The 19802-nt window shown below is 34.4% G+C and overlaps 1 protein-coding gene across 2 annotated transcripts; it reads left to right on the top strand.

Moving 5' to 3' along the window:
- The first annotated feature begins 1265 nt into the window (after nucleotides 1–1265).
- Nucleotides 1266–18166, top strand: LOC128990318 (lipopolysaccharide-induced tumor necrosis factor-alpha factor homolog). 2 transcript variants are annotated; one of them, XM_054412649.1, is made up of 4 exons: nucleotides 1266–1382; nucleotides 14115–14194; nucleotides 15075–15207; nucleotides 17254–18166. In XM_054412649.1, exons 2-4 carry the CDS (start codon nucleotides 14119–14121, stop codon nucleotides 17354–17356), a joined length of 312 nt encoding a protein of 103 aa, XP_054268624.1. In that variant the 5' UTR covers nucleotides 1266–1382; nucleotides 14115–14118; the 3' UTR covers nucleotides 17357–18166. The 2 variants fall into 2 exon arrangements, 1 of the variants encoding a protein (XP_054268624.1); XR_008490512.1 differs by lacking the exon at nucleotides 14115–14194.
- The last annotated feature ends 1636 nt before the right edge of the window (nucleotides 18167–19802 follow it).

Genomic DNA, 19802 nt, shown 5'->3' with positions numbered 1-19802 from the left:
ACGTAAAATATTTTTTTAAATAGTGGGTACCAGGGTACGTACTCATATTTAGCTAATTATCATTCAAGGAGTCTCCATTATTTCTTGATTATGTACTCTCACTTTTCTACCTTTTTTTCTATACTTTTCTACTTTTTCTCAATTTCCAGTTGTCTATTGATGTATTGGAAAGATTGCTTTCCTACTAGATTGCTTTCGAAAATCTGTATTAAAATTTAAATGTTCACTTACCAAAAATGCTAGTTCCATTTTACATTCAAATATTTTTGGAAAATTACTTTATTTTAGATGCTGCTATTGCTTATTAATTGCAAATAACGTTATTAAGGCGTGTTACTGCAAACAAGCAGATTTTTTGTATAATGGTAGTTTAAGTGCTGGACTGGCGTAGATATTACAAGATGTATGGAGTTAAAAGTGTTACTCCATACATCTTGGAGCTATTAGGAAACAAATAATTACCTAAATATCACGTTCAAAATTGCAACAAATAAATATTTAAATTTTTGAATGATTTTCAATTATTGTTGTATTGCCCTTAAAAAATCGTCCGATGTGCCCATTGTATCTGCATGACTTGGTGATCAAACAAATACAAACTAGAATGATTTCACAGAATTTTTAACAAAAAATACTTAGGATAACATCATTGGATCAATCCTAAGACACCCTTTGAAATAAATTTTTACAAAGTTGAATTTTTTTTTAGGATTTGTTCAGATCTTGGAGAAGCATTCGGCTTAAGTTGTTCCAACAAGAAAGCCACAGGAACATTGTAAGGACCTCAGAAATTTGAAGGTGGATTTTTCATGAAGGTCGTGAAAGATCTACTCCCAAGTTGTTTATAATAAACTTATAACCCAAAAAGGTGCCTGGCCTCGCACGGGGGACCTTAATATAGGAAAACATTTTAAAAATTATTTCAGTTAGCAAAAAAAAATCCTTCTTACATTACATTACATTACATGCTAAGGGGCGCCTTAGCAGGGTTGCTGAGATAGTCGTGTTTTCTGTGCGCAGTTTTAAACCAAATCCAAAATACTAATCTAAATTCTAAAGCAACTCGGTGATTACCTAAACTGTTAAACAAAACAGGTTATTTCCTGGTATAGTTGATGTAGAGGTGAGGAAATCTTTGGTTTAGTTTCAAATCACGTAAAAAGACCCAAACACTATGGAGTTATTGGAGTGGGGATGCGCCCCACCTTCCGCCCAACGCCCAACCAAACAGCGAACCAACTGTACCTAAACAAGTCCTACACAGAGCGAGAGCACAGTGCTGCCTTGTGCCACAGAAAACTGTGCTAGTGCCTAGTGCCCACAGTCCGTCAGTGGTAGTGTAGTAGGTCGTAGTGAACAGATCCAGGCATTGTCGATAACAGGTAATGAGACAGGCTTTATCATAACATTTTAGCTATAAAACCTTTAAAAAATTTTGAAGGGACTTCAAGTACCCAATTGACTTGTTTTGTGCTAACTCATGTTACTAAACTTAATAATATTATGCCTAATATAGTCCTAAAATTACATGCATGGATTGTGTTGAAAGAGCAACATGTTGATCGACAAAAAATATAGTTAAATCTCACCGATCTGACTGTTATCCTTGTGTTGGGATTGCAATGTAAAAATCGAAATTTCACTTCTAGTTTTAAGATAGTAAAAACGAATTCTATTAAAGATAGTACACCAAAAAGTATTTAGTTTAGCGAATCCTAAGATGTAGGTATTTTACGATAATGGTTTGTAGTGTTTATGTAATGATTGAGTATTTATTTTATGTTTTGTTTCCAAACTTAATGTTGAAAGTAAATTGTACAACGGTGTCACATTTTACTTATCCTTGTCTTTAACAACACAGATCTTCCAGCTAGGACCACTTGTCAACGTTTAGCTCATTTGTTCTAAAACTATCTTCTGAAAAGCGGCAATACATCAATGTGTCCATGATATCTTATCTCTACGGTTTCGGAGCGTTAATTGTCAGTCCCTTCCGGTCGGTCGTCAATGACCACTGCCTTGTCAAATACAAGTTGAAACACACATTTTTGTGCGGTTTGAGATTTCAAGTTGTAATTGCGATAACTCCCAGATCTAACCAATACTACACCAACACCGACCTGTTACATTAACCTAACCTAAACATTCTATATGACGAGGGTTACACCAGAAAATGCAAATAACAAAACGTTTATGTATTGTGCAACACGTTTACAAAGAATGTTTTCACCTGTCATTCAATTAGTTGTACGTGATAAGACAGGGTGTGATGTTATCATTATCAGTCAAACTAACGTCACGGCTGAATGACGTCATAGGCGGCGGTAACTGCATTCTTAATCTGTTTATGGCGTTATGACTAATCAGCTAACGCCATTAGGCGCACCTGTACAGTCTACTTCAATGTGAATCATTATCTCTTAACTTATCAACTGGGAGTTAATATTTGATTGTTTTTAAATTGTTTTGTACACGGATTTGTAATAAAATACTCAAGAGCCGAGATTGAACGATTGGATTAAATAAATTATTCGGAGTAATGATTGTAGGCCTACATATTTTGTATACGTGATCTCTAAAAATTAATCTTGTTGAAAAGTTATTACTGTACCATGTTCAAATTGCATTTGGTCTAGTTTTAGCGTTGTCTTGTAACCGAGAGTTTCACATTCTTTCAACAGTTATAAAAGGACCACGGGCAAAACCTTTTTAAAACGTCCTTGTGCGAAGGAACAATACAACAATAAAAACAGCCCTCCCGAACCGTCCCTGGAATTCTCCTCTCAACCCTTGACTTGGGGGTGTCAATGGTGTCATTGGCAGTATACTGTTGAGTCGCATAATTCACTATAGGACACGAGAATCAGCTCCCCCCACGTTCAATAGTGTTTTGTTTCGAGCTTAGAGAAATAGTGAAAATCAATAAATCGTTCATTGGTAGTAGCAATTTGATTGTTTTTCCTTCCACCATGAATTTAATCATTTTTATTCATACAGTCCACTTTATCGGATCCATTTTCAGTTTGGATTAATTTTTTGTTGTTAAAATTTAATTGTTTGAGTTACTTTGGCCTATTTCCCCCAACATCGAAAGCATCATGCGCCGCAACAATGTTTGATACATTTTTCACAGTTCGGTTTGACAAAAACCCACTAACTCAATCCGGTATATATTCTAAAGGGTTCTTGTGTTGTTCCGAATTTAATTTCCTTATTGCCCGCTATCAAGTCCGACATAAGTAGTTAAAATTAGTTTTGTTTGATAAAGGTATTTGCCTATCTTTTCGTTTTCGCAAACTTCTTTTCATAGGTAGTTTTCAAACTTTAAAATTGACCTACTATAACACTGAATACAGTATTTGCTAACGACTGCTCGCCCACTGGTAGTGGTAGTGGAACGAAAGAGCAAAAGATACCATGCAAGTTCTACCTAAAAATAGAACACTAAAGACACATAATAATAGTCAACACAAGATAACGCAACCAACTGTGTAATCAATGCACCTATGTGTGGTTACAGGAGATAAAACACAGCCAGGTGGCTGTGAATAAAACCATTCATGAGAACAGGGTTTAGGTTTCAGTAGGATTCGGTCTAAGTTACTTGCAGCACATAAAGTCAATGATTTTACTATTTTAGATTTACAAAAGGTAATGTAACGTTCAGGTCTGATAACAAATAATCTATATCTGTCCATTTCTGGATAACACCGGTGAAGTGTGCGGCCATTTTGTCGACGCGTTTACATTTCTGCGGTGTAGGTTGACAACCATGACTGAGTCAGCTTCGTCGTCGTCAAGCGGTCAAGTAGAATACTAAGAATTATAATACTTGGTAAACAATATTTACATGCAACTGCGGACGATTTCGCTGTACAGCACCAATTGTCTGAACAAAACTCATATCTCACCATACAAGTTCAATCCACACAAGAATGATGGTAACGACTACGTTTATAATGTAATGTTTTACAATTTTATGATATTAACTTATCTCAGATACAGGTACTTTCGTATTATAGCAACCATACAGATAAATCGACTTCCAAATAAGATTTATTTACTTTAAATAACTAAATATTCCTAACCTAACCTAAGGGTTTTATTTTACCAATTTAGGTGTGATCTCTATAATACGAAAGTACCCAGATCCACATGCATAATAAAATTGTCTTTATGCTGTATCATTTGTGAAAATCATTGACAGGGTATAAAGAAATAAATAATCTATTTACACAATCCAGTTTCAAAAATCTGTTCACTCATAATTAGTGTTTTGTTATAATATAGTTGACATAAAAAATACTATAGCCTTTTTGGAGTAATGTACACCAGCGTGCTCTGCCGGCTTAATCCAACTACATTTTAATTCTAAACCTGCATACAACAACAACAAGAAAATGGAATATCCAAGTCCTGTTCATACTTAACTTTAAAACAATAAATTACAAAATATGTTTAAGCCGTGTCTAAGCTAAGCGGAGTTTCGGCGTTGACATTTCACAGGTTTCCAAGCAACAGCTGATTGGACAACAATCGATCAGCTGATTCTGATAAGTGTTTTTATCGTACAATAACTCAAACGTTATTACTGTACTCGCTCAACCACGACTCTCGGATGACTACAGTCGGCTTATTTTTAGCTTGAGCGTAATAAAAGAAATTATAACAAATGACTGCTTTATTTAGAATATATATTTTAAATAATAAACTTTATTACTAACACTCATGAACTTGAATTACTTAACTTAATTTGATTGAAAATGTTTAGTTGAGTAATGTTTCAATATCGTTGTATCCGTTGTATGTAAACAAGTAATTCGTGTTAAGAGTAACCAAAATGAAAAATCTAATTTGGTTGTTTTAATACTGTAGTTTTTAAAATAAGAATAATATATTCCATTGGCCTTTTTACAAAGAAATAGGACACATTACATAAAATACAAGTAAGCATAATAATTTATTTTAATTAAAATTTAACATCAAAATTGCAGTTGATATATTCACTTAAGCTATAAAAAGGATTTTTAATAAGCCAATTATAAATTCTATTTAAAAATATATTATGATCAACACATTTTGCACAGACAGATGGTTTATTAAAATACCCCCGCCACTACAAACCTTCCGACTAGTGAATTTCCATTTGTCTGAATTGATGTTCAATTAAATCTATTTAAATAACATTATGCCTAACGAGTTTGCTGCTACAAGGAAACTAATTAAGTGTGGTTTTAAGTAAAATATTAATAGCTTAGTATAAAATAAATAAATTTGACTTGGTTTATACCCAAAACACACGGTATATAGGTAACATTGTCCACCAGTTACACTCGTGCAGTCGTGTTTTAGCGTAGTTATACTTTAGATGTCGTGTATTGGCGTTTTCGTGTTTCCCCGCAATTGTGCCAGAGGTCGCGGATTACTCGCGTTTATTTCACTCGTTCAAACGTTTAATATCCAAGAGTGCCACAATACACACAGAATATTCATTGTATTAGTTTCTCCTTTTTTTCAAGGCTTAACCGCCTTTGTTAGTCTACTGTTTGAGTTTTTAACGGTCAAAATCATGGTCTTGTTACTATTTAACGATTTTTATTTCAATGATGATTCACATTTTATAACATTCTCTTGGCATTACAATTACTTTAAGATATAAAAAAAATCACCTTCCCTTGGAATTGAACCTGTGGCTTTCGTAATTACGGCTGGCGTTGACCATTGCTCGTTTCAATATCTGTATTTGAAGCTTATTTGTACAAATTGTAATTGAATGTTCAACCTAAGGGACCTCAAAGCAAATATTTTCTATGTTTGCTCAGTCCTCACCTATCTTTGTCAGTACTGATAGAGTATGAAAGGGGGGGTTCCACGAATAAATCCGCTTGGTGCATTCGAGCATTTAATAACGAGCAGTCTTAAGTCGGAGATCACAGAATAGAAATATGCCTATTTAAAAAAAAGTTTTTCTATTATGTGCTCTTTAGCCTAGAATTAGAAGATATTTTAGTGTTTAAAGGCGAACAGATAAAAATCTATCAAGAGCTGTTAAACCATATCGGTCCGTGGTACGAACGCTATTTTTCACCACACTATACCACTATTTGACCACAATAATAAGGTTATGTGAAGAAATAATTTGAGGAACCAGCACAAATAGTAATAAGTTGCTAGGCAGCGGTGACAATAAAACAAGTCTATTGCAATGCAATGGATACTGATTGTGTGCATTAATCTTCTATATATTAATTTGAAACTGTTTTTCTTTGTCACAGCTATTTTGAGAGAACGGCTGGGCGTAGAAACTCGGTAGAGGTGTCTAAAGACAGGTCTTTGTCTGTAGATGAGCCATCAAAAGAGAAACATGGTGAATTTCCCTTGGGGCTCTGCCCCCGTGGCCTTTAAATTCCCTTCCCATGTTATTCTTATGGAGGAAAACGGGGTTTTTGTCACAGCTAATTTGAGAGAACGGTTGGGCGTAGAAACTTGGTAGGGGTCTCTAAAGAAAGGTCTTGGTCTGTAGATGAGCCATCAAAAGAGGAAAGAGGTAAATTCCATTGGGGCTCTGCCCCAGAAGCCTTAAAAGTTGGCTCTTCAGATTTGTTTACATTACGACCATATGCATAATTCTACAATTAATTCTACACTCCTTTTTTTAATGCAACAGCTGTTAATATTTAAATTGTGATTTATTGAATTTGTCAAAATAAAGTACAGTATTTGCAATGGATTTTTCTGATTTTAAAATTGATTTTCTTCTGCATCGTGTCATGTTTTGCAATATAATGTTCTATTACCAAATCAGTGGACAATCCTAATAACTTTTAAACTTAACTTAACTTTTTAACTTTTTAGTAACTTTTAAAATTATTTCTTATGGAGTTAACTTATATCCATTGTATGGGTTGGTTTCTGCCTTTTTTACCACTTCTTGGAGATTGTACGTAGGTGATATTCTTTGGCATATTGCATCTGTAGACGAAACTTGGGTTGGTGTAATTATTACAATGGAAAAGAGTGAAAAATCCTGGACAATTTGGTATAGGCTAAAAAATAAAACTGAATTAACACTGTGCTACATTTCTTGAGCAATCATTGAAATAACCGATTTGCAAACAATGGAAACTTAGAAAAAGTCATGGAACACAACCAAGTAGAAGAAATAGAAATAATGTTTTTTTTTTACAGTAAAAACACTCAAAAAACAAGATCAGATTTTTGGAAAAAGATAAGATATTTACAAAAGATTTTGATTATATCTAACTGTTGTGTGTAGATCGTGAGTATTTCCATAATCTTTGAGTCGCCTGTAATGCTTCGCAATTGCTCGAATTCGAGCAACAGGTACACTAGTGTTATAAGAAAGTAAGCGGGCAGCTGATTTACGGCCTTTGGGATGTAAAAATGACGATGACAGCTGGCATGTACAGCAATACGTAGCTTTTGGCCTGTTGGCCTCCAATAAACGTTTGTAAAAAACGGCTAAAATCATCGTAGTGTGGTGAAAACCAAATACTGTACTGACTTTTCTCAGGATCAAATCGACGTACCTCTGGCGTCTATTGATACCAAACATTTACAGGGCAAACGAATAAAATGACAGGCACTGCACATTGAATGGAGTAACGCATAGGTGAAGGTGAACAAATATAATGTATCAAATTGACCGAATCGACTTAGTTGATTACTTTTTCGATCCTTTCCCCAAATTGATTGTAGTCTCCCTTTTGGTAAGTGTACATAGTGTGCTCTCTTCTGGAGATAAAGATTAGACAACCCCTCAAAACCACTAATAAAATTTTATAGGCGTGTTTAATCGTTTAAGTATGGATTTAAAATTAAAACAATTATCTAACAACACATTATCAATTTGATTGTTTTGTTTATTGTTGACATCTTTCAGTGTTTCTATCACAATGTTAAGTTTTCTGATATCGAAGTGCGTGTGTGTGTTTGTATGTTGTAAAAGAGTTATTTTTATAGTCGCTGGCGACTGGCGAGTGTTTCTATGCAAGCACGTGGCGTTGACGTAGTTTGTAAACATAACCTAAATAAACCCGTCACACCAATGTACGGGTAACGTACGACAAAACTCAAATGACGTCCCCGACTTGAAAAGACGAACAATGAATAAAATACCCCCACTGCAGCAAACCTGCAGACTAAGCGAATCTCCAATTGCCTGATTTGATTTTCACTTAAATTAAAACAAAAAAAAGCATTAGGTTTAATGAGTGTACCTAGGTTTGCTGCTATAGGGAGGGTAAAAATTACGTTTTGGTAAAATATAATAGAGTAGTGTTATATATATACATACATGAATACAAATTTTAACTAATGGTTTTTTTATGGCCTCTAGGGAAATCAAAATGAAAAAATAAATCGGTCCCGTGCCTAGGTCTTATCGTGCCACCTACGGTAATGTACTAGGAAAATTCGCTAAAAAGGGCTTGTATTCTTTGAGACGAACGACATTTAGTATTTTTTGCTGCTGACGAAACGTCATTAACAATAATGGTTTACAAACAAGATTGTCAGTGAATATTTTCGTAATATCGTTGATTCAAATCCCTCGGCGAATCGTTGAAAACAAATTGATTGTTGAATATAAATTAAATATAATGAGCAAAGACTTTTTAGTTTTTGATGAGCAGTTATTTACTCTTTTTAGATTACTATCGTATGTCTATATGTCATAATTATAGTAAACTGTAGATAGTTGATAATTAGCTATCGCTATCAAGAACAATAAATACATATATCACTTAATCTACCGTAAGAAGGTGTTTTTCTTTTACTTCAGAAAGCTAAAAAAATATTCTGAAGACTTGGGAGAGTTACTTGCTTAGGAAACAGTAATATTGCAATTGCAACTACAACTCCTTGAAACAGTCATTGTTAAAATGTCAAAATAAAAAAAAACGATAAATCTAAACTGAAAATTGTCTTGATTTTTCAAGGTTGATTCAAAATAAACTCAATACTAAATAAACATCATAATTAAAATGTTTGATTCAATGTTGAGTAAAACTACTATTAAGTAGGGTTTTAGTTTTAAACTTGATGAATGCTTGTAAAAAGCACGAGAGTTGCAGAGAATACATAGCAGATGATGACGACATCTTCCAAACTCAAACTACCACGAAGACCTTGCTCTCGTGACATGTTCCAAGTGATTACGTCACTGGCCAAAGCCAAATTATCTAGGCGGCACTGGATATTGGCTGGGAAGCTGAAATAAAAATTGTGCTGTCTGCGGACCATAGAGAAATAAAACTCAAGGCTTAGATTCGTCGTTTGACACCAATGTGCCTTTTTCGCGTTATTTAAATAAACATTAAGTATTCAATGCTACATCAAGAAGCAAAACTATTTTAGTGAATCATCGAGTTCTCAATAGATTTAGCGATTTCGTTGGAAAGTGGCGAAGAGATTACAAGTTACAGTTACAAGTCGTGTTCGTAGTACCAGAGATATGTGATCCAGTTCTGGAAACCGAATAAAATTATACCTCATAATTTAGCATAACTATCACAGTACTTTATTTTTTAACCTTAGCAATATGGAAGTGCTCCTGAACGCTGTATACATGTTCATATTGCTACTTGTATGTATAAAATCTATAATTTGCCTTCAAAGTATATAGGTTTATAAACAGCAATAATTTATGTTATTACTGGTACTGTCAAATATAAAAAGGTACATATACTACATGTTCATAAAGTTTTTAAACAAAAAACCTTTTATTTTTGTTTTAACACTGTTGAATTTTCATAATCATTCTAAGAACAAACACAGAACACATACATGTTTGTGGACACGCTGGGGACCGAACCCGTCCCTCCCAGACGCTACCCAAGCGTCTTTCTTTCACGCAACTGTTGTATTTATTCCACCACACATGGTTGCTGATTTCTGTCACGCCTTCGCAGTTTAGTTTGACCATTTGTGCTTACGTCACTTCCGGCACGGCCATCTGTGTCTGCCATTTGTCGTCTACAACAATGTGTACTATACAAAATACTGCTCCCCTGTGTACAAAATAAATTTAGGACTATCATCATTTTGTTAATTATTTATTCCAATTTGAAGTGCAGATAACAGCATTTTTTGTGAACTGTAGTTTAACAAAACTATTTTAAACCCTGTATTTTCTTAAACTTGTCCTTTGATTACACATTACTGATGAACAATAATAGAGCGGAGGCTGGCGTTTACCCCCCCTCCCCCCCCCGGTGGGAATTTTCGACATATACATTTTTTGGTTTGTATTGACATGTACTTTAAGGTTTTAGGTGTTTGCCACTTGTGAATTACAGCATGTTCTGGAAAACACGAAAATATCATGAATATATATATTTAAAAAAATGGTTTTTCTTTAGCGAGTTCGTTCGGCTCTACAACCCGACCGATTTTCATGATTGAGGTCTCAAATTGAAGGTATTAACGCACAGATTTCACATCAAGCATCGGCATATAGTTGCCTACAGTCCCACTCGGCTTATACGTCAACAACATTTTTTCCCATGTATTTCTTATGGGAGTTAAATTTGGTTTTTCTTGTCCGAGTTCGTTTGGCGCTTCTACCCACCCGATTTTCATTATTGAGGTCTCAAATTGAAGGTATGCACGCACAGATTTCACATCAAGCATCAGTATATATTTATCGACAGTCCCACTCGGCTTATACGTAAATAAAATTTATCCCCCATGTATTTCTAAAGGGAGTTAAATTTGTTTTTTTTTTCTTTTCCGAGTTTCTTTGGCTCTTCTACATGTCCGATCTTCATGATTGAGGTCTTAAATTGGTAGTATGCACACATATATTTCACATCAAGCATCATCGTATATTTATCTACTTTATTACTCGACCAAAAAACATAGGTTTGATATATTTTTTAATTCGTATTTAAATTTAAATTGTACAGTATTTTACCATTTGTAATTATATAACCCTATATATTTTGGTCTAATAACCTTCAGTGAAATACCGGCTTGCATTTAAGATATTAGTTATTCAAATCGGACGGTTTTCAAGCAAACGCAAGGTGAACATCCAACATAAAAAAAAATTATAAGGTTTTTCTATGATTGAATATCAATAGCTCCAGTATTGTTTACGTTTTTTTATATGTTTTAGACTCAAAATAATCAGTCAATTATAGGCTTTAATTTGAGCTATTGATCGTTTGAATCAGTTAAGTTTAAGATACTGTATTACGCAATCAAAAATAATAAATTTGATTATTTCTTGGATATGATATTTATTTTAACGCCGCAGTGCAGCATGGGTCCTTTAGTATAGATTTTTTAGTTTGATTTGATTTGATTAGTTGATTCCTGTGCGTAGGACGGGCCCACAGCAAGTTAGAATTTTAAAATGCAAGTATGGTGAAGTCATCAGATTGTTCTCAGTGACATGCAAGCAAATGAAATGAAACGAAGTGAGCAAAGTATTTTGCAAGTACTGTACTTGATGCTTTTGAACAATGCATTATTCTGCTTGAAGTTGAAACCCGTGATCAGAATTCCTAGATGGTCTGTTTATCAGCTGGAAGACCTGTACCCGAATCGGTGGAAGACAATTTACTCAATGTAGATAATCTAGAGAAAGCTGCATGCAAACAGATTAGTTGAGATAAGAGCAATAAGAAATATTTTTCTGGAGTTTTACTGCTGTCCCAGGAACGTGAAATTAACCTTGAGAAGCTGATGACATACCCATTAGATCCAGTACCATGGGCATCAGCCACTGTCGATGGATGCCCAACCAAAACAGAAAAGGCCAAACTGCTCCATGCTTTGGAGAACAAGGGTATAGACGAACCTCTCAAGATTGAAGAATGTATGTATGTAATTGACGGTATGGCTTACTTTTAGGTTCTTACTAATATTCCAGAAACCTCTGGTGAACTAGCACAGATTGCCTTCAGCCGTTTTCCGAAATTCAGCAGGATATACTTTATTACGGATACCAATTTAGATGTATCTATTAAAAACATTGAAAGAGAGAAGGGGATTTGGAGAAACGTTTTTAATGAGAGGTCCAAAATCAAGATCCCACGGGATTGGAAAAAATCCTAGCTAATGGTAAAAATAAGGAACAACGGGTTAACCTGCTAAATAATGAATGGTCTCAGCACAAATATGCATAAATTCAAACAAGCTTCAATACACGTTTCTAGGGTAATGTAAGGTTCTTTTTGGTGATATTTTGAAATTCACCCCCCACCCACAAACAGGGTTGCCAAGAGTAACTTACATTTTTTTAAAGGCAACCCATATCAATCAGCACAATGTTTTAAAGAGATTTAAACAAGAAAATTACTGTCGCAAATCCGATTTTGATATGAGGAAAACGAAGTTTTATACGTTAATTTTACTGGAACCTTACATTCCAGTAAAATTTACGTCTAAAATTTCTCAATAAAATTTATTTAATTTAAATAGAATCTCTTAAAATCTCTTTCCTAGAGGTACTCGTTAAATCTAATGTTATTTAAATAGATTTAATTGAAAATCAATTCAGGCCAATTTGAAATCCACATTGCCTGCAGGTTAGCTGCAGCGGGGGTATTTTATTAACTTTTTTATTTTCATTTAAAGCCTTTGAATACATACTAAAGAAGTCCATAAAAAATATTGCACCAGTAATTAACGCAGGCTACCCTTTTGTAATTTAAATAAAACAGTTTTTAAATTCAACAGTTTTTCTTTATTTTCCGGAATACGCTGTAATTTAAAAGGGGCAAACAACTGAATTCTTAATCTGGTAGGTAATACCAACAAAAAAAAGTATAAGTCATAAATTCCCACGGGGGGGGGGGAGGGTTTCATATTGGTGGCTCATGGTCTATAAGTGTATCATACTTTTTATCAACCATTCATAATTGAATGGTCGTTTTGCATTAAAAAAATGCGATGTAAATTTCTTAGTCTGGACATCATTTCTTAGTTATAAAATGAAAATGTTTACACTATTACAAATTAAAGTAATTCTGCCTAAGTTCGGATTCGGATCAGCTGATTTCGACTAAGAATCAGCTGATTTGTTCAGTACCGGTATATAAGGCTTGACATTCAATCACTCATCCTTTGATTCTTCACTTATCTTCAGAACAATATATTTACATTTCCAGATTTAGTCAAACAAATTATCTTCATTAAAAAATGCAACATAAATTTAGTTAAACCCCCTAATGTCAGTTTTAATGTCCCCGCCTCACTTTGATGCCTAGGCTGCAGCACTCCTTTTATCTATGCTAGTTGTAAAAATGTGATCAGGGCTGTTGCCTCGTCTACCAAGGCCAAACAGCCATCATTGTTTGTCTGACCTACTTTCTACTAGTGAATGACCCTATGTGGTTAAAATGTAGTTAATCTAATAAATATCACACATTATAAAGAAACGCATTTTAGAACTTAATTATACTTTTTACTATTAAAAAAATAGCTATGGATTTGTTAAGAGGTGTTGCCTCTTTATGAGAAATGGATAATTATTATAAACCATTTAAAAAGTCCTTCATGAGATATAATGAATATTTCCCTGAATAATAAATATATTTTGGTTCCTGGGACTTTATTTCCATAGAAAATTAATTAACAAAATAAGTTTGTTGTCTATGTAAATATATTAAGTTAATTAAATTTTAATGTGTAAAGTTCAGCCATATTTTAAATATACGTACAACATATTTTAGTCGTGATTAGTTAGATTTAAACCTTGATGTTGATGAAATATTATTGCATCTTAGAACATAGTTCAGTACCTTCAGGTGGTTCCATTTCACAAAAGCTTAAAAGTTATAAGGAAGAACAAATATTTATCATAACAAAAAAAACATTCCATCAATATTTATTAGTGCAAGTTTTCTTGTACAGTACCATTGGTTGTATCAGAATATAATAAGTGCCATCCATAGAAAGTTTGTTAAGAATACTGTATCAGTATTTAAATATTAAACAAGCACTTGTACGTGTCGTAAACCTGATATTCTGGGTTGTTGTATCATTTGTGATTATTTGTGCATTAACATGTTTAGCTACAGGTTTTGGTGTTGTAATAGTACTTATGCATGTTTAATGTTAACCAATTGATTGTGCATGTTCAGAAAGATGGCAAACAAAAACGCACCTCCTCCCTATGGTTTCAGCCCACAAGGGACAAATATTGTGTACTCCACTCAACCAAGTATGTATTCTGCTTGCACAGTTATATTTTGCTTGTTTTCCATAATTTTACGGTATACTTTAGTTGGTTTCACCGGTATTTTTTTGTTAGCATTACTTACAAAACATGTTAAGTTGGTGAATGGACAATCTTCTTATTTAATCTTCTTATGGAAGTCACTTATTTACAAAATTTAAGTTATAAAGTACTACCTATTGGAGTTCTCAACTCCAGCTGATTTTTACTCTCTAGGGAGTAAAATAGATCTTTATTGTCTAGGGAGTTAAGCCGGGTTTTCCTAGGCGCGGAAGTGGAGAGCGGACTTCACTTGTATTAGGTAATTTAATGTTACTGTTTTCCTAGAAGCGGAGCGGAACACCATGTTAATCTTTTTTCCTCTCTCGGCGTTCCTCTCTCCGCTTCCGCGCCTAGGAAAACCCAGCTTAAAAAAGATTTTACTCCCTAGGAAGAAAAGAGCTACTTAGACCAGTGGGGCCTTGCTTAGACCCACAATTAATGCATGCCGTATTGAAAACAGCTGTTTTTTCAGCAGTATAGAAACTATCTAATTCTACTTTAATAGTATTCACTTCTGGGCATTGTTGGTAGTTAACTTTATTCACCTATCATGAAAGATTGCTTTCATCTAACTTGATAAGGTTCTACAAACAACCAAAAACAACAATAAAATGTGGAAAGTATATGGATGGATTTTATTGACTTGCGCATAATATATTGAACACTTCCCTGCATTGTATCATTTTTACTGTATTTGTGTCCACTTAGTCCATCAGAAATGTCAAAAATCAAAGTCACATGGAATTAAGTGATTAAAAAGACCCTGTACTGCAGTCAAATGGTTAAAGACAATGATTTTTAATGTGAATTTTACATGTTTTAGCCGTCATGGTGATGCCTATGGGACCCCAGAGTGGCACGGTGACTTGCCCTTCGTGCCATGCAACTGTCTCGTCCCGTGTGGAGAAAGAAGCCACTACAAAAACACATCTCTTCGCTCTTATATTGTGCCTTGTGTAAGTATCCAAATACACAGTTAATCAAATACTATACCGTGAACTTTTTCTAAAAATCATTGTTGGGATGAATTAGTACAAAGTTCAAATCCCGGTTAGAAGAACCCCCTAAGCCACTTATGTACATTTTTACATCCACTTATCTACATTCATTAATACTTTTACTGGTGTGACGGCCCCACAAATTCCCAGACCCATTACATATTAGCTGGGGAGGTTTTTGCTATGCCCTCAAGAAACCCTATCAATACTGTCACAAAAGCTTTGCTTTACCGGTATTTAAAATACGAAAGGAGGGTCTGTAATATTGAACTGTTTTAACCTCCAAACTTCTGCGTCAGCCCAGTTGCCTCACCATGGAATATTACGGGGACCATGACTCAACGCCAGGCCAGGCCAACGTTCCCAGAAGTGTCACGTGCATGGCTGGAATCATCTGCTGAGCTCGGCTCAGCAAATCCCTCGCTGAACTCAGTAACTGCGCAACTACAGTTTGTCTAACGCCCTGAGTGATTGTTAGGCAGCAGCACTATCCAGCGTTGAACTGACATCACACGTCATAGCCGCAACGTTGATTGGCCGGTGCCCCTCCACGGCCAACTTAGATACGGACGGAGAACACTCAGTTGAAGTTAGTCTAAATTCAAAATTCGTTTTGATCGGTCGCCTAAATTTCCGCGTCGCCTCTCCCCATAGCCTCCTTGGGAGGCTATGTCCCCCCTTTTCTAAAATAAAATTAATCATGACAATCTTCATCTTTAGCATTGTAATCTATAACTGAACTTAATTCGGAATTGTATTTTCTCTTTCTCACCAGCTAGTACTTTGTGTTTATAAATTATTTGTTCATTCAGCAAGTCGAGGCTACACTATTTTTATTATAATAAATTATTTATTCGTTGCGAATTTTGTAGTTTCATTCGGCAACCTGTCACACTGGCAATGGATTTTAATACTGGTTGTCACATTAGACCATAAAGATATATTTTAACATAACTATACTATCTTGGACGACAAGGTAGCAATGATAAGGATTTCATTTAGTTAATAGAATTCACTTTATTTTCTGTAATATCAACACGTTTTTACATCGGAAGCCATTTTCGAGAGAAGGGGAGAGAGCGATTCTGCACACGGCACTTAGCGGTCACAGCCACTATGATTATAGAAGTATATTATAAGTAGTATTATTATTATATTGTTATTACTATATACAGTAACATACATTACAATAACAAAATTCATACATTGAAAGATCATTGATTTTCCTGTTCATTGTTATGCATTACTATACGAGACGAATAATCGCATAGGAGTTTGAATCGGAACCAGTGTTATTGTAGATATAGGCCATCTTGGATTTGTATGACGATATTTGTAAAAACTGTGTAGGCCGTATGAAATAAATAAATAAACCGGGTTGGTAGAATATACAGGAAAGTAAAGAACATGACACTGATTTTAAATTTGATCTATCTCTTTTGGCTGCGACTTGAGCTCATTGGATACCTTAGTTTAGGACAACTCTCATAATTTGGGGTGAAAATGTACAAAGATTTTTCTAAAAATTAATAGTTTTTTTAGAGTTTTTTGCCTATCTAAAACTTCTTGTGACTGAAATTTTTGTATTCTATTATTTACTGTGCTTTGGCACATTTGCAAATACTGTTTGGCATAACCATAAACAAGTAAGGTACATAGGAAAAATTTAACTTAATTTAAATTTAGTGGTGTCTAGCACTAGTTGTTGGTGTCTAGGGCAAACCCAAACACCACCCCCACCCTATCATGTACTACAACGCTCATGGCGGAGGAAGACTCTGTGTCCTGTATGATAGGAATTTCCGCACAGTGCTCACCTCTTGGGCTCTTCCTTGTTCGTCACAAGTATATTTCCGGCACAACATACACGCTCACATTTGTCCCATAAGCATGTTTCCTTTGTACCGTACTTCTCTTTGGCATAACATTACACTCTTCCACAAAAATTATGACTTAGCCAAGGAACACTAAAACAGTTATAATTTTTATTTTCACTTGTTGCAGATTCTGCCCGTGTGCAATCATCCCCTACTGTACAGACACTTGCAAGGCTACCAACCACTACTGTCCAAGTTGCGGAGCCTTCCTCGGATCCTACGACAATTAGCAGTGGAGCCAACATTGACACGTTATCATATTGTATTCATATTTCACTGGGCAAGTGTATTCATGCCAATTTGCTTCGTGTTCAACTTACCTTCAGCTAGAAGTAACCATTTTCTAAGGTTATTGAATGTATACTCAGCGTTTACATACTGTTTATAACAGTATAACAGTATGTGTCAACATTAAGTTCATTGAGATAATTAGGGTAAAAGTTTAATGTTCTCTTGTACTCTGCATCAAGAACTATGAAACTTAAAATATGGATAAAAAGCCCCTAAAACTGTAAAAAAGGTACAAAATTAGTTTTCTAGTCAATATTTCATTTAATTGATATAACAAACATTCAAACCATTGCATGATTTTAGAGCTGCAATGAAGTTTTTCAATGGTTTTACTTAAACACTAATTATTTTGATAAGCATTTATTGATTTGATGCATGTTGATGTTACCATTTTACGGTAGCTCTTATACTTACAATTGATTTAATTATAAAAGTCGTTCATATACTTAAAAAAAAGAATGAAATTACTAAAAAAACTGTAGTAATTTATGAATATGTAATCATTGACAGTAATCTAAGGGTGAAAATAAGCCACCTTTAGTACTGTGGAACAATTAAACAATGTATTTTGACAATGACATATTGTGATATGTAAGCCTCAATCAAAGAACGAATTAATATTTTTACTTACAGTTTGTAATGTTAAGTTGTTAGACTCTTGCATGAAATGTTGTTGATCATTCCGTAAGTGCTATTACAGTATTGTTATTTTTTGTATCCATGAAAAATAAATCACATTATCTATCCTTTTTCTGTTTATTTCCCATTATTGACTAAATTGTATACTTCATTACTAGTACCATAAATTAAAAGAGTAGATATATAAAGAGACTAGAGTAGATAGTATCTACTAATTTAATCTTAAATACAAAATGTTGAAGTTTCCAGTGCGTGCTCAAGTTTCATGTGTGAGGCAAAGTTGAACAGAAAATTTCATGTGCGAGGCATAGCCGAGGACGGGAATAATTGGATCAAGTACCGGAAAATCACTTTCAATCAATACAAGTTATGAAGGATACTTTTGATCATCCTAAAAACACTCACATACAGAATAACAGACCTCAGTAAAATTAAAACTACTTTAGTTTCTAATTAACCCCGCTCTACCACTAGACCAGCTCGTTCCCCAAGGTCATTACAATGTTAAAAAGCTCACATAATGCTCTTCTCCTCAATGAAATAGTTTACTGACTGCCACTGTCATATGTAATAACTTTAATTTTTACTCTATCAAACACAACTATCTGTCTATTTATGAACTTCTGCTATACTCCTGGAACTGCAAAGAATAAGCACACTGTAAAATATAACCTAAAGTAACGAAGAAACATTAATTTGACTTAAATCCACTCTCGCATTACAGACATGAAAGACACATCAAAACCAGCTTCAGAAAAGTCTTCTTGAGTATCCAAGTCAATGCTTGTACCTTCTAACTCGACAAAGGAGGTGAAATAGCAAGTTAGATGTGAGTCGGTGGCTCAGTCCGTAGCATCGCGGACTTCGGGCCAAAGGCAGCGATGTCGTGGGTTCGGATCCTGGTCACTGCCACTAATATTTATCAGTACAGTTCACCTTTGTACTGTACCGGCTCACTCCTTGCTTTGCTGTAAACGTTCCACGCACAGGTGCTTAGTCTATGTGGACGGGTAAATGCAAGGTTAAAAGAGGCCGCCAACCTCTTTAAAAAAAAAAGATAGAAAACAAATTAAAATACCCCCGCAGCAGCAAACCTGCAGACTAAGTGAATTTCCATTTGCCTGATTGGATTTACACTAAAATGTCTACTTAAAAATATAACATTTATTTTCTATTTAAATAGAATTAGTTTAACAAGTACTTAGGTTTTCTGCATCAGGGAGGGTAAAACTGTATTTTTTTTTTTTTTTTTTTTTTGTTAAATGTTAATGGTTAGTAAGAAATAAAAACATTTTCCAAATTTGATCAAAATGTGTTCATAAACAAGCAAACTACAACAGTTTACTTGTTCTCCATAAGAATAACATGGGAATTTAAAATTAAAATTTTTTTTTTATTTTCTCCGTAACCATTAGGCGCATAATAACACTTCAATATACTAAATTATTTGTTTTTTTAAGCTCTACAAAATGGTTTGGAAAGAAATTGCTAAATTTTATGTTTTTTGGGTCAAAAATGGGAAAAACCTATTTTTACCCCATAAAACCCCCCGTAAACCCCCGTTACCATAGTCCGATCAGGCTGGTTCGCGATCTCATTCAAGTTTATCCCGCCTTACACCTTCATACCAAATTTTATCAAAATCGGACAAAAATTACTCAAGTTATCGTGCGGATGGACACATATATATATATATATATATATATATATATATATATATAGATATATGGGGAGCGAGCTGGCGTA

This window comes from Macrosteles quadrilineatus, unplaced genomic scaffold, assembly GCF_028750875.1.
Source record: "Macrosteles quadrilineatus isolate MER2022 unplaced genomic scaffold, UCM_ALF_1.0 Scaffold_3__2_contigs__length_128488019, whole genome shotgun sequence".
In the NCBI taxonomy this organism is placed as follows: domain Eukaryota; kingdom Metazoa; phylum Arthropoda; class Insecta; order Hemiptera; family Cicadellidae; genus Macrosteles; species Macrosteles quadrilineatus.
This window is presented reverse-complemented; position numbering and strand designations above follow the sequence as displayed.